General features: G+C 48.4%; 2 protein-coding genes across 2 annotated transcripts in view; both read left to right on the top strand.

Moving 5' to 3' along the window:
• The window catches only part of LOC122379139, a 45,243-nt gene that overhangs the window by 2,748 nt on the left and 26,626 nt on the right, over positions 1-15,869 (top strand). The window contains exons 2-4 of the mRNA XM_043361085.1: positions 150-310; positions 13,476-13,692; positions 14,223-14,383. Of these exons, the coding sequence (XP_043217020.1) occupies positions 150-310; positions 13,476-13,692; positions 14,223-14,383 (539 nt within the window). The remainder of the gene's footprint in view (positions 1-149; positions 311-13,475; positions 13,693-14,222; positions 14,384-15,869) is intronic.
• Positions 5,441-10,280, top strand: LOC122379138 (uncharacterized protein K02A2.6-like). The gene is made up of 2 exons (XM_043361084.1): positions 5,441-6,609; positions 6,643-10,280. The coding sequence occupies exons 1-2, from the start codon at positions 5,919-5,921 to the stop codon at positions 10,050-10,052; spliced, it is 4,101 nt and encodes a 1,366-aa protein (XP_043217019.1). The 5' UTR covers positions 5,441-5,918; the 3' UTR covers positions 10,053-10,280.

Raw genomic sequence — 15,869 nt, 5'->3', positions numbered from 1 at the left:
ACACTGTCGTTCCTCTATAACACTGTCACCCCCTCTAACACCGTCGTTCGTCTATAACACTGTCGTACTTCTATAACGCTGTCAATCCCCTATAACACTGCCGTTCCTCTGTCCCGCTGCCACTCCGCTGTGACGCCGTCTCCCCGCAGCGGCCGAACTGCTGCTGTCGGCCGGCTCGCCGTGGCGGCGGTACGTCTGGTGGTCGGCCGACGTCCTCCCGCTGCTGCAGCGCGCCGTCAGTGAGGACCAGCAGGTCACCCACCGCTACCTGCTGGCCCGCCTGCAGTCGCTCAGCCTTCCCAGACAAAACGTGAGTCCCGCAACGGGCCGGATATCTGAGCTATCCTGACCTGGAGTCGTATTACATTTGATCCTTAAAATGACACATAAAAAGCACGCTGTCGAATATCTTATTGATAGTTAGGCTAGTTGACAAACTTAACCCTCGCCCGCACATGCCATTTTCCCATCCTAGAACGCACATGGGGGGGGGGGGGGGTTGCCACCCCCCCCCCGCGCCATTTCGTTCCTGTTGGAGATAGAGCTTAGCAGTAAAGACCAAAAAGATTCTTTGGGAAGAGACGAATCCAATGATACCCAGTTTTACCTTCTCAGGTCAGTCATTGACCTTCCAGGTCAGGTCAAACTAAAAAATGTTGCTGTTTTGGGTCACCGTTGGATATCAAGTGCGCTGCTTATCAAATACCGATGACGATGCTGTTTTCTGGTGCCAAGCCAGCTAGAACCTCTTTGTCACACCATCCGACCAGAATTTTGCTGCTGAGGTCATTTCAGGTCAAGTTAGGTCAAGGTCAATTATATGTGTTTGTATGTCTGTGTTTGTCTGTGTGTATACTGATGTGTGCACCGATTGTTTTTGGGTCCATATCACATGAAATCATGATCTGAGAAGCTTTTACCAAAAATGCAGTCAAAAAACTTCACAAAAATTAAATTCAGCTTGCCTAAAACGCAATTATCTTAGATGACCTAGGTTGACCTTGACCCTGACCTTGACCCCTGTACATCGTCGAACAACATGTTCCATGATAGGTGGGAGGTAAGACTGGCAAAAAAGGCCGAAATCAGGGTGTCAAAAGCTCACAAGGCCCATGGCAAACGCAAGATGTTGAGAATTGGCCATTTGGGTCATGACATGATCTGAAAAAACAAGGTCATATCTCCAAAACAAAAAATCACAGAAACTTGAAATTTTCAGTGGACATCAAGAAAGGATAGAGGAGCAGCTATACGAAAAATCAGCCTTCTAGCTCTAAAAATGTTGAGTGCAGAGCAGAAAGACTGCCTGGAGGGTGGCAACCACCCCCCCCCCCCATGTGCGGGCGAGGGTTAAATAGGACAATATATTTATCAGCCGTTTTCACGACGGCCATCTGGTACACGTTTGGTGCACATCTGGTACAGATAGGTGCAGATTTGGTCAAATTAGGTTCAGTGTGTCTCTTAGTAGCTATCAGCTAGGGTTGCGCTAATTGCTTATATGCCTGCTTTGCCATATTATCAGAGAGCATAATCGATTAACCCTCGCCCATGTAGGGGGGGGGGGGGTTGGTGCAACCCCCCCCTGAGGTTTTTCGGAAATAGTGCAAAAACGGCGGCGCGCAGCGCCGCCAAATTTTGGGTACCTTATGGGGCAAACCTTGCGCATCTTTTGATAAAAAAAAATTTGACCGGGTCATGTCAGGTCACGGAGTTATGACGTCACAAAGGGAACAGCCTCCGGCCGGATTTTCACAAACTGAGTGCCAACGCCCGAGGTTTCCTGCCGGTGGTACGGACATCGGTTGATGGATCGTGATGAAACTTCCCATGCATGTTGGGGCAAGTATTGGCTATCATATGGTATAAGAAACTTGACCGGGTCAGGTCAGGTCACGGAGCTATGACGTCACAAGAGGAACAGCGTCCGGTACTATTTTTGAAAAGCGCCCGAACCACTATTTTGCTAATTCTTGTCACCTCAATGGGAATATGCAGCAATATTAGCTTCTATAGGGAGCAAATGGACCTCCCAAATCCAAAAATACAATCAGATTTCACAAATTTAAATTTTGATTTTTCGAATTTCTGCCGCCGACTGTGACCTTGCCGACTTCCGGCGCTCCCAACGCGCCATTTTTAGAGCTAGGGAAACGAAATACATACCAAACGATAGAGAATTGATCAAGAAACACGATAGTGAAGATTTCAAGTCGATATCTCCCACCGTTTTGCCGCAATCGCCGCGGAAAGTTGAAAAAAGTCTATTTTTCCGAAAATTTGACCTTTGACCGGTCAAAAGTAGGTCAAATGTTGACCTAGGACCAAAAAATATACCACCAATCGCGAGATCTCGGCGAGAGCAATCCGTTGGTCTTTTCCGCTAAGCTCTACGACGCTCCGTTTTCAAACGCCAAGGGGGGGGGTCGCACCAACCCCCCCCCCCCCCTGCATGGGCGAAGGTGGCAGATCGCCGTTTACGGGCGAGGGTTAAAACACTGAAACAAACTTATAAAATGAAGATATTTGCTGTAAAAGAAATTAGGTGCAGATCTGGTCAAATTAAGTCCACTCGCCGGATAGCCCGTCGTGAAAACGGCTATTATCTCTTTGCCAAGGTTAGACTTAATCATTTTTTTTTTGCGTCTAACTCTAAAAGACCGAACGGCACCGAGCGAGCCCGAAAATGGAGCGAGGCGCTCCAGGCAATATCGGCGCTCCCTGCGTTTGGTTTACGGACTTTGTGATGGCTCCGTCCTCTGTAATGAACGCCCGGAGACGGGGGCACGACGGGAAGCTGTTCGCGGGCTCAGACGAGAGACCCGCGGTGGCGTCAACATCATCAAAGACGGCTGATTGTTAGCTTCATGTGGCGGCAAACAAGATTTAGTAGAATACTAATTCCAAGCTAATCGCCCAATAAGGCAGCCTGATCACAGCTAATCTGCTGTGTCCGCTTTCTGTTGTACTATAGATTAGCTTTAATAGCTAATCAAGGTTAGATCAATGGATTTAAAATGAATTATTTAGTTCCAAATCAGGATAAGCTCTGCGGAAGAAGCAAAATGCCGGGCCATGACTTAAATCCTGACGTTGCTGGGCTCTAGAATCTGTGGGGCGTGATGCAATATTCCTAGATTCAATATCCGATTTCCGGAAAAGAGATTGACAAAGTGTCCCACCGGAGCCCGGATTTTCGACCATGAGCTATCGAACGGTCTTCGCTCATCCCAGCGGTGTCAGTTCGCTGTGCCACGCTGGGATCCACTCTGCCAATCCGGTCACATGGTCATGGAGTCCATTACTGCCGTGGAAGTTTTGTCACATCGAGACCACCTTTGACGGTTTTGATTAGATTCTGGAAGTTTGTTCTCTTTGATGGCGACGTCTGGCTAAGTTGCCGTCCGACGAGCGTCTCCCTGGGGACCTGACAGCCATGGGGGGGGGGGGGGTCGACATTTACACTTGACAGTCTCATCTACGACAAAGTTGTAAAAATTCGTTATAGCATTGAACATAACTATGTCATTGAAAGTGTCATGTGTTTGCAATCTTTGTTTTGTTTTGTTTTGTTTTGTTTTGTTTTGTTTTGTTTTGTTTTGTTTTGTTTTGTTTTGTTTTGTTTTGTTTTGTTTTGTTTTGTTTTGTTTTGTTTTGTTTTGTTTTGTTTTGTTTTGTTTTGTTTTGTTTTGTTTTGTTTTTGTTTCTTGGGGGTGGGGGGGGGGGGGCGTATAAACTATACCTAAAGGAACAAAGCAATGGGTGAAGCCAAGTGCAACCGCGATCGTCATTGAAGTGAAAACATTTTAACTTCAGAGCATACAAAACAGCCCCCACTCCACAACAGACTGTGGCATGGTAACGAGCAGATAGTGCATTGATATAGAATGCAAGGGTTTTTATCAGTACATCAGCAGGCAAAAGTTATCATCTCAGAAAAGATTAAAAATATTAAAACGTTTTAGCTGCTCGCTACTGCGTAGCGTAAAACCGCTCGAGTTTTTACCCCTACACAACATCAACATAGGTACAGTCTGTCTTGAAAGTACCGCAGCATGGCGGGGTGGCGCTGCACTGGTGAGCCGGCGCGGCGGAGGGCGGTCAGGTTTGAGGGCCACTGGATCGCCTGACCCTTGGGGGGAGGGAGGGAGGAGAGGGGTAGGCGCGAGTGAGCGGGCTCTCGGTGCTACCAGTGCGGCAGACAAGGCGCTCTTTTATGAATACGTTATACAGAGACACGAGCTAAGCGTAGTAATTCTCTTCCTGACATGAAAGTTTTGATAAATGGGAAGTGAAGCTTCCCTTTCGAGCCTCGCCAGACATTTATGTGTTTCACATGTTAACCGGCCAGAGGGCAGCGTGTGCGGTCTCCGTCGTTTCGCTCATATTAATGGGGCTTCCAGAAAGCTGTGTGCGTGGTTACGAGACACAGTGACTGGTAACTAATTTTAATATTGCCAGTATTGGCCGCTTTATAGCGTCTACTGATGGAAATGGTCCGTAGGAACCCACTTTACAGCCGTTCGGCTCCTGATCGGACATGTGAAATGATCAGGTCGGCTCTGATCATTTCACCTGCAGGGACCTGATGTTTCCAATCACAAAATGCCTGGAAACGCGTAGATGATATGCGCTGACATGCATGGAATCGGCATTTTGGCCTGACATGGTATCGAGAAAGAGGTTACAGGTCAAAGGCCATTGGGCTCAGGGTCATTATATTTTTAGGAAAGATAAAGCATTGATCAATTCCAGGATATTGAAAGTTTTGTCGTGGTCGGTCAGTCGGTCGGTCGGTCGGTCGCTTTTTACTCGAGCTATTCGTGAAAAAGCCGTGAGGGACGCATCGGTTTGACCTCCTCCTGTAAGTGTGAAGGTTAAGATCTCAGGTCAACCAGTGACCTCTCGAGCATTCTTCAGTGCCGGCGAGCATTATAACTTTTCCTGAGGCTAGGATACTATAACGTAACCTAAGTGACCCGACCTTGAAGATCTCTTACTTCCATTAGCTTTCGCTTAAATACTATTGTGCTTCAATCTCAACAAGGGTGGTGAGAATGGGAGTTCTTTTTTTTATCTCGCATAAATAAATACGCAACAAATTACTTTATCCTAAGTTATGGATCAATCGATCAGATATAAACCCATTCAGATTTTCGACAAAACTACTGCGTTGACATCGTTCTGTGTTGTTATTCACATTATTATTTAGTTTTATTACATTTACTCTGTTCCGTTCCATGATCGTAAATTATTGTTCAATATGTGTCATGTTCTGATAACAATGCAAGCAGTCGCGCTCAGCCTTTAGATCAGAGGCGGATCCAGCTCAGATTTTTTTTGGGGGGGGGGGGGGGGCAAACCATAACAATTTATCGATTCTTTCTATGCCTCGTCCATAGGCGTAATGTTAAAAGTATGCCGTTTGGGAGGGGTGTTGTGTATTTGCCTTGACCAAGCTGGCCGGCAGGACTTTAGCTATTGCAGTGTTTTAGAGGACGTGTCAGTTGTTGTCTTCCTTTTTCACGGGGCCTCTCTGTTGCCCATATATGGCTGGTTGTTGTCGAGGTTGTGTGTCCGACGTAGTGCGACTGACTGCGCAATACAAGCTCTAACCCAAGATAAAGTCTCAGCTATGAAGTAACACGGACAAATCTCACGACACAACAAAATTGGCGACGAGGACGAGATAAAGAAATCAAAAAGTGAGATCAAGCTGAGATAAAATGAATAAGAGCTAAAAGGAGATTAAAGGAATGTCACAAGTGCGCAACAATTGTCGCAAGGAAAGAAAAGCTGAATTTCGATGCAAATGAAGATATAAGGAGTTGTTAAAAAGGAAAGAAAGTGAAAAAGAAACCAGAAAAACAAGTGAAAGTGGTTAAATTTCGTATTTGAACTCTCAAAAAGAAATTAAAATGGCTACGAGTCTGCCACCGCCACCGGGTATGCAAAAAGGTGAGGATTTTGGTAAATGGATCAAATCAGTTGAAATTTACATGGGTGCTCAAAATATTGAATCATCTGCTCAAAAAGTGAACATCGTGCTACATCTTCTTGGCCCGGATGTACAAGAAATTGTTGATACGCTGCCTGATATAGCTGATGTAACTGACCCATACGTCAAACTGAGAGCACAATTGGAAAAGCATTTCAAGCCTCAAGTGAACACGGTGGTGGAGCGTCATGTCTTCAACATGATGCAATATGAAGGAGGTAGGGTAGAGGAGTATGTAGCTAAACTGAAAACGCAAGCAAGGAAATGCAATTTTGAAGCTTCGGAAATGGACAATCTGATCAGGGACAAGCTCTTAGCAACGTGCCCATCCTCCAAGGTCAAGGAGTCAATGCTCAAGGAAAGAGTGCTGACCCTATCGCGTGCCATTATGATATGGTCAACTGACGCAACAGTGAATGAACAAGTAAGAAGAATGGGAAAAAGTGCAGAAGAAGAAGCAGTGAACAAGGTGAAGTGGCATAACAAAGAAAGAAATGAATCACTGAAGGAAAGAAGGAAACCATGGAATGTAAATGAAAGAAAGAGCCATGAAGATAAGAGGCCATGGAAAAATGCAAATGGTCAAGGGAAGACATGGAAAAATGAAAACAATGAAGAAAACAGGAAGTGGAAGTTGGAGAAAACTGAAAGGAGACATTGCTTCAGGTGTGGGAAAACGAACCACCTGATCAAGTTCTGCAGGGTACCACCCCACGTCAGATGCCACAACTGTGGGAAACAAGGACATCTGGAAGCAGCGTGCAGAAATGGAAAAACGCTGAATGTGGAAAAAGAAGACCAAGATGATGAAGTTGAAGAAAATCTGTGTGTGTACCAAAGCACATCAAAAGGGAAGGAAGCCATCAAAGTGAACATGGCTGTCAACGAGAAGAACGTTACGTTCATTGTGGACACAGGCTGTCCGGTAACCATGATTCCAGAAGCGCAGGCTGAAAGCCTCAACTTGAAGAATACCAGATGTAAGCTCACATCGTACACAGGACATGAAATACCTGTCAGAGGAATGACAGAAGTGGATGTGCAGTACGAAGGTCAAATGAAGAAGAAGATGCCAGTATATGTAGTGGGAGGAAATGGTCCATGCCTCCTCGGAAGGAACTGGCTGCATGAAATCAAGCTGAACTGGTCAAGTCTGGTTGGTCACGTGAAAGAAAAACCTGAACCACAAAAGAATATGAAGAAGCTGAGTGCAGTGCTGAAGGAACATGAAGAACTCTTCAGTGATGAACTGGGAACAATGAGTGGTCAGGAAGCTGATCTGGAACTGAAGAAAGACGCAGAGCCCGTCTTCAAACCAGCAAGGTCAGTACCTTACAGTCTGACTGATGCAGTGGAAAAGGAGTTGGAAAGATGGAAGACGCTGGGAGTAATCGAAGATCTCCGAGATGATGAACCGACGCCGAAGTGGGCAACACCACTGGTTGTGGTGCCCAAACCAGATGGAAGCGTACGCCTCTGTGGCGACTTCAAAGTGACGCTGAACCAGTACCTGAACGTACCGGTACATCCTCTGCCGAAGACCGAAGACTTGCTGGCAACCATCGGACCTGCGAAGTTCATATCTGTGGTGGATCTGTCGCAAGCCTATCTGCAAATGAAGTTGTCAAAAGAAAGTCAGGAACTGTGCTACCTGAACACGCCGTTCGGACTGAAACGGATGCTGAGGCTCCCCTATGGAGTCGCGTCAGCTCCAATGCTCTTTCAGAGAGCGATGGACCGAATCTTGAAGAAAGTACCAGGTGTCAAATGTCTGCTGGACGACATCCTCATCACAGGAAAAACTGAAGAAGAAGCCTTGAAGCGGCTGGATGAAGTGCTGCAGATCCTGAAAACAAACGGTCTGCGCCTCAAGAAGGAAAAGTGTCAGTTCATGGCGAAGGAAGTTCGCTATCTGGGAGTGCGATTGGGTGCAAACGGAATCCGACCTGATCCCGAGCGAGTGAAGCCGGTGCTGGAGGCAAACGCGCCAACAAATCAAAGAGAACTACGTGAGTTCTTGGGAGCTGTAACGTTTTACAGCAAGTTCCTGGAAAATCTGTCGAAGATGGCGAAACCACTAAATGAACTCCTGAAGAAGGACAAAGAATGGAAGTGGTCAAAGAATTGTGAAGAAAGTTTCACGAGAATCAGAGCCCGCCTGGCATCTGCTGAAGTGCTCCGACACTTTGACGTGAAGGAACAGGTGACTGTCATCACCGATGCCAGTCCACATGGTCTGGGGGCAGTCCTGGTGCAGGGTGTTCCCGAAAGACCTGTGCTGTACGTGTCAAGATCACTCAGTGAACATGAAAAGAAGTACTCACAAATCGAAAAAGAAGGACTCTGCATCGTTTGGGCATTCGAAAGGCTGAAGCAGTTTCTGTACGGACGTCACTTCAAACTCGTGACCGATAACAAGCCACTGGCTCAGGTGATCGGTCCCAAAACGCCACTGCCAACGTTAGCAGCAAGCCGAATTCAGAGATGGACGATGAAAATGGCAGAGTACGACTTCACCGTGGAAGTCAGGAGGTCTGAACAGATACCGGTAGCAGACTGGCTATCGCGTCTACCAAAAGGAACCTCCGTGATGAATTCAAGTGCACCAGAAGATGAATGCACCGTGTGCCTGATTGGCCAGTTGAGTTCTCTCAACCCAGTCACTGCTGCAGCGATCCAGCGTGAGACGGCAAGAGACCCGCTGCTCGCAAAAGTGGTCAACTTCGTAAACAAAGGATGGCCAGACAAAGTCGGAGAAGCTCTACATGCGTTCAAGGTCAGACAAACAGAGCTGACGGTGGAGCAAGGATGCCTAATATGGGGCTGTCGAGTGGTAGTTCCACCGAATCTGAGGGAAAGAGTTCTTGAAGAACTACATGAAGGTCATCAAGGAATGGTCAGAATGAAGCAGCTGGCCAGGATGCACGTCTGGTGGCCAAACATGGACAAAGAAGTTGAAGCAGAAGTGCGAAGATGCCAAGGATGCTGGCAAAAGAGAGCTGAACCACCATGTTCGGACCTGCATCCATGGGAGTTTGCAAAGGGTCCGTGGCAGCGAATCCATCTGGATTTCGCTGGCCCAGTTGATGGGAAACTGTACGTTGTCCTCATCGACAGTTTCTCGAAGTGGATGGAAATCGCTCCAATGAAGCACATCACATCAGAAAAGACTATCGAGCATCTCCTGAATGTGTTTGCACGTTTTGGCCTACCTCACCAAATCGTCACAGACAATGGACCGCAACTCGTGAGCAAGGAATTCGAAGGATTCTTGAAGCGGAATGGAATTCGGCATGTCCGAACCGCACCGTTCAAACCCGCAACGAACGGAGCAGCAGAGCGAGCTGTTGGCTGTCTCAAGGGCTACCTGAAGGCCACAAGTGGAAAGAAGATGAACCTGCCAAACTTCCTGATGGCGTATCGAAACACTCCACAGGCTACTACAGGAAGAACGCCCTCCGAACTGATGTTGGGACGACAGCTACGTACGAGGCTAGATCTTCTGAAGCCTGATCTGACCTCTCAAATCCAGAACAAGCAGCAAACGCAAGTCGAGCTACGTCATGGTCAGCCTCGACAGGTTGCCATCGGTGACGCGGTCCTCGCCCGAGACTACCGCGGTCGCGGAAAATGGGCGGAGGGAGAGGTGATGGATGTGGTAGGGACCAAGCACTACCTGGTTCAGGTACATGACCAGGTCTGGAAGCGCCACATCGACCAGTTGCTGACAATCCCAATGGCGTCTCCTCGTCATCCGCGTCCGGCTATGCAAGAAGACGACGACGAAGGCATCCGACGGGAAATCGTTGTTCCGGAGACGGCCCGCCCTGAGTCGCTGTCTGCAGAGCAGGAACCGTTGTCATCTCCCCCGGAAGCTCAACAAGAACCAGCACGCGAGCCGACGCCCGTGCGCGAAGGAGCTGCTGCTGAACAGGCCGCTGACTCGCCCAGACGTCCAGCGCCGCTATCAACCCGACAGCCGGCGCCGGAGCCTGAAGTGATGCTGAGGCGCTCCACCCGGACACGGGTACCAGTGAAACGTCTCAACCTGTAGCCGAAGCTTATGTAGATGTATGTATGTGATCTGTGTGCTGGCTTCTAAAAAATGGTTTGTGTCAATTCAAAAGCTGGAGCTTAATTTAGTGGGGAGGAGTGTTGTGTATTTGCCTTGACCAAGCTGGCCGGCAGGACTTTAGCTATTGCAGTGTTTTAGAGGACGTGTCAGTTGTTGTCTTCCTTTTTCACGGGGCCTCTCTGTTGCCCATATATGGCTGGTTGTTGTCGAGGTTGTGTGTCCGACGTAGTGCGACTGACTGCGCAATACAAGCTCTAACCCAAGATAAAGTCTCAGCTATGAAGTAACACGGACAAATCTCACGACACAACAAGGGGCAAATGCCCATTTTGCCCCCCTGGATCCGCCACCGCTTTAGATTGGCTATGTCTGTCTTTTCGTCGAGAATAAAACGGTTCCAAGGGTGATCCGGCCACCGAGGGATCGGCCGGGCCGGTCGCGAGTTACCTAAGTGTGGAACTACAAGTCGATTCTAGGGCTCTGATTGGTGACTTTGGTCGGGGGATGACGCTTATAGCATGACGTCACTCGCGTACTTGGCCGGACCAACGGCGCGGCGCAGGCGCGCCGAGCCAACCCAGAGGCTCTCAAACTCAATTGTACAGATCCTGCGCATTGAATGGCGAAACTTCGGTGAGTTCGCTTGAGTTTGGAAGCCCTTGCCAGAGAACTGGAGACGGCCGGATTATTTGCTGGACAGTGGGCAGCGCAGATGGCGATTGACGGTGCCAAAAAGATGATAGGGAAAAAGGGGTTGAGACTTGAGCAGTGAATTATAAGCCTGTTGCATAGCTGAGTGGTAAATTGTAAAACACTTAAGGTTTGAAGAGATGCAGTGTAGTTTAGCCGACTCAGGGGCATTCTGCCGTGTTATGTAAGGCGGAAGGGTCGCAACTCGCAAGTCGTTTGTTTACATGATTGCCTGATTAAAATGTAAAGCGTACCTAATGTTTAGTTGATAATACAGCGAGGTTGGGCATCTGCTCAATCCATTTCTTCTCTGCAATAGTGCATTCGCCACTGTAATTCATTGTAAGAGGCACTGGGCTGCGCCGCCTGTTAATTATTCCGAAACCACCAGTGAATTGTCACAGTCACTCACAACAATACGAATCGTTCAGTCGTGCGCTGGGGGTCCGACAAGTTTGAGTGTGCTGCAGAATGCAGACTGGACCGCCGAGAATATAACACTTTCGTCTCCCTGGGCGAGCGGCGCATTGGAGCCGAAGGAAACTACTGTTTTTTTTTGTGGGGAAGATACCCATGCATGTTTGAAAATTATGTTCTGGAATGATGCGATAAGGAAAAGGACGGTTTCTTGAATTGAGGGCTGTGGAGAAGAAGCAGATTTTCTCATTTGCTACCCGATACAACGCGAAAAGACGCAAATGTTGCACATTGGGCTTAATAAGTCTAATAAAAGATAAGGGACTTCGTGATCGTGAATCATGCCTAACTGACCGCGACCCAGTTATTTGCCACTGCAGGTAGGTACTAGGTAGGTAGATACTCATTTGTAAACAGAGCGTTCCACCAACCCTCGACAGAAATTCAATCAGCAGTTGCTTATCTTAGAACGTTTGAGTGCACCTAACAACCTTTAAAAATGACGTCCTCCCTTTCAATGGTTCGTTCGAAGACACAAAGCCAGTATCAGCCAAGCAGAAGCAATATCGGAATCCATTGCGCAGTGTGTCGACTGTCGGATGTGCCCATCCACATAGCATAGCACACACTGCTAAATGCAGGTACGCTCACCTACACATTAGGTATTCGAAGAAGAAACGCATGAAATGTGATTAATAGCTGCAGCAGAAGTTTGGCGTCCGATGCCTCTTCGCCAAGTTAAGACCATGCCAATCTCGGCCAGTCTGCCGCCGCGCCGGCACTGGCCGTGGTGTGACGTCATCCGGCCGGCTCGGCGCTGGGTAGTTCCACACTTAGGTAACTCGCGGGCCGGTCAAGTTCTCCACTCGTGCTCGCGGACGGCCCGTGCCCCCGGGCGACAGGCGCCTCAGCGGGGTGGAAAGAGTAAGGGAGAGCGGCACCCCACGCCACCTGCCCGGTCACTCTCTCCTGGCTCACTGCCGTCACGTGCTCTGGGGCTCTCAAACCACCGAGCTCCCGACCTTTAGTTCGCCGGGCTGCCGCAGACCATGCTGCGGTACTTTCAAGACAGACTGTACATCTAACGGCCTTTTCATGTACCTAACGTCCAATTAGAGTTTACCATAAAAATCGTAAACGCTTACTTATGAGAGCAATCGCGTTATCTTGTGTGGCGCAGCAATTCGGTCAGCGTATCGCGCTGACCGAATTACCAGAGGCTTCTTAATCACTCAGTGTCTTCTTTTACTAGCATGTTTGGGCACTTCGCGGAATGCAGACAATCTGCAAGCTTTTTTCTCACAAACCTGATTGCTCTGCGGGCAATCTAATAAAGGGAGGCGCCTCGTTCGGATTGGCGCATTAGTGAGGCCGCGTTTCGGCCGGCGCCCGAGACACCTACCGCAGAGCTGTGAGAGCTTTCGCAGCTCACGCGGCGGGGGGGGGGGGATGCCACTGACCCGGCGCGGAGGCTCTCAGGGCGGGGATGGTCGGACAGTGACTGATATTGACCGGAGAGGCTCACCGGTCGTCCGCGACCAGCTGCATCGTATTAAATAAAAACTGATTGGATATAGCCTTCACTGCATGAGAGCCATGAACCCTCTTTGCCAATTAAAACCGGTTTCATGATTCGGCGTGGTTAATTCATGAATGTTAGCAAATAAACAGATATTTGAGCCAAAGGCTTTAGAAACTCTGTTCATTTCAGTGCAATTTTCAAGCAGACTCAGGTAAAATTGCACAAAATACGCCTGAAAAGTGAAAATACACGACTGGGGGAAAACAATGAATTGATACATTTCACATAAATAGCTAGCATCTCCAACTTCAATATGAGCTATATGGATGCTGTGCAGTGCATTTCCCAGTTGCTAGCAGTCGGAGGGCAGTCAACTCTTGTCTCAAACTTTTGTCATAATAAGTCGGCGGGTACATCATTGTGGGCGCTACCAAAGGTCGGGAATTGACGTCACCTTCCCAGGGAAAGTCACGAAACTATGCTCAAGAATAGCTCCGTACTCCAATAGTTTGGGGTAATCCCACAGACAATCTTTCAAGGCGTGCTGCTTATATGGTAATTATTAAACGCTAATTTGCAAGCATATTGGTGTGCAAAGCGCCCTGCTTACAGAGTAAGGGGACGATAGCCAGGGCCACGGAACAAACAGCTGTTGATAATTTTCTCGTTTTTTCCTAGCTCACATGATTTATTGTTCCGTTGTTCCGGTTCCCTCAAAGTGTCTGCTGTCGGTAACTGCTAGGTGCAACATCAGTGTCTCCACTACGTTACAGATCTCCTCGCTCGGCGAGCAGATGTGTGCACTGAGCCACCTCAGCAGCTGCTCCCTGGCCTGCAACGACCTCACCGAGGTCCAGGGTCACGACCTGCCGAGGTCACTGAGGTCACTGCAGCTGTACGGGAACCGACTGGCCGCCGGTCTGACAGCCCTGCTGACCCGCTGTCCTCCGCTCGAGTACCTGGGACTCGGCAGGACACAGCTGACAGACGGTGAGGGGTGGCAGGATACAGCACTGACAGCGGATGCAGCTCTCTAAGGCAGGCTTTACCTGACAGAGGGCGAGGGTCGGTAGGGTCCGACTGACAGAGGTTGAATGTCGGCAGTGTCCAGCTGACAGACGGCCAGGTTCCCACATTCGTTGTCGTGTCACGGCGGATCGATGACATGATGCGGCGGATATTCGTTGGCTTAGCGGTGCCCGTTACTGGAGCATGTCATGAAATGAGACAAACTGTTGGGGCGTGCATACAAATGACAACTAACCATGCATGACCTTATAGTCAAAAGCCGGAACGATGGGGTTTGGCTTAAATTGTGATGTTCTTGAATGAACTATTGAAAGTTATCAAAGACGGACAACAATGGCGCTGTGCTTTTGAACAAGGCATGTGGGGTGTGCTTAATGACATATTTCATTAAAAAATAAGTGATACTGTAACTCGATCTCGCACCTCTAAATACACAGCATAGTAAGCCACTTCACTCGTGACATTTATATGTCTATTGCTGCATTTGGCAGACCACCTGCCGGAGCTGGGCGCCCTTCTGAGCAGCAACCTGCCCTCGCTGCGAGTGCTGGACCTGTCGGACAACCACATCTGCGACCTGTCCAGGATCACAGAGCTCGTCACCATCGCTTCCAGCATCCGCTCCATCAGCCTCTCCGGCAACCCGGCGTTTGTGAGTGCCCTGCATGGGGAAATATCGTTGACAGGGGTCGCAGTCAAGGGTCATGAATCTTACGAGTCATTGCTATCACTTTGTCAATTGATCACTGATCAATATCAAAGACATGCCTTTGAGAGGCAGATGACGACCACCGGATGTTTTGCTAGTCTTCTTTGCTTCACTTCTTTTCCATACCGCATTTATACATTCCGAGCAGATTCTTCACTAAAATAACTTACTGCACCTTGCCCTACTTTTAACCCGCGCCCGGCTGGGGGTCCTGGATTTCCACGCCCTGCGGGGGGGGGGGGTGTTTGAACACCCCCCCCTTCTAACTCGGCTCCTGGGCCACGTAGCGATACGCGGAAGGCGGCGTTCGAAAGAGCGTCAAAAATAATGAGGAAATTACTTCGGTCAATTTTTTGGTCAGGTCAAAGGTCAGGTCACCAGAGGTCATTGAAGGCAAAATTTCGCCGATTTCCGGGTCGAATGTCGAAAACTTCCAAGAAGCCAACGCATAACTCGGCAACCAATAGAGCTACAGCGCCGCGGAAAAGCGCATTCGATAGCCCTATTAACGCCCTTTCTGAGTATTTCTCTCAGATTTGACCTAACGTCAACCTTTTTGCCTGCAGGGGGCAAAAACTGCAAAAATAGTCGATTTTTTCGGAAATAGTTTTTCTGCAATAACTTTTGACCCAAGCCTTGTACGAGCTTACTTTTACCGGCATCGTGTTGCTCTCGTCAAGACGCATCGAATGAACTATAACTTGACCTTGAAAGGTCAACTTGAAAATTTGACCTCAGGTCAAGGTCATGACCTGACCGGAAAGGGTCATGTTGCATATCAGTCGATCCGTATCGTCGAGCTGAACACATCTAAGGCGTTTTCATCGCTCTAGCATGCCTCTATCAAAAGTTATTTGAGAAAAACTGTTAGCTACCATTCGTGACCTAAGATGACCTCAGGGCATAAACAGGGGTCACAGACACCATTTTCATGTTCAGTGTGTCTAAACCACTTGTAATTCGGTGTTCGGGAGTGTTTATAATGTCTTTCGTCCAAAAGAGGCGCATTTCAATTTTCTCCCATTGACTTATAATGGGGAGGTCGCAAAATTGACCTGACCTTAGGTCATCGATATCAAAATTCTGAGATATACATTTTGTACATGCTATTGCTCTTAGCAATCGCTGAAAGTTTCAAAGCGATCGGTCACTCGGTGTAGCTATGACAGACATGGAAACTTTGTGACCTGGTGACCTGACCTTGAATGACCTTGGTCTGAAATTTTCACAACATGTGTAGAATTGATGTATGATAAGGTGTACCAAAAACGGCGGCGCGGAGCGCCGCCGTTTTTGAGATATTCGCGAAAAACCACAAGGGGGGTGTTCAAACACCCCCCCCCCCCCAGCAGGGCGCGGGTTAACGTAAAGTCAGCATCAAGAACCATCGCTGCATTACAACTGGGTGCAAGTTTCCGTTGGGCTACAT

The sequence above is a fragment of the Amphibalanus amphitrite genome, unplaced genomic scaffold (genome assembly GCF_019059575.1).
Source record: "Amphibalanus amphitrite isolate SeventyFive unplaced genomic scaffold, NRLGWU_Aamphi_draft 000072F_arrow, whole genome shotgun sequence".
NCBI classification, from domain to species: Eukaryota; Metazoa; Arthropoda; class Thecostraca; order Balanomorpha; family Balanidae; genus Amphibalanus; species Amphibalanus amphitrite.
The sequence above is the reverse complement of the archived record's forward strand: the minus strand, read 5'-3'. Positions and strand labels throughout refer to the sequence as shown.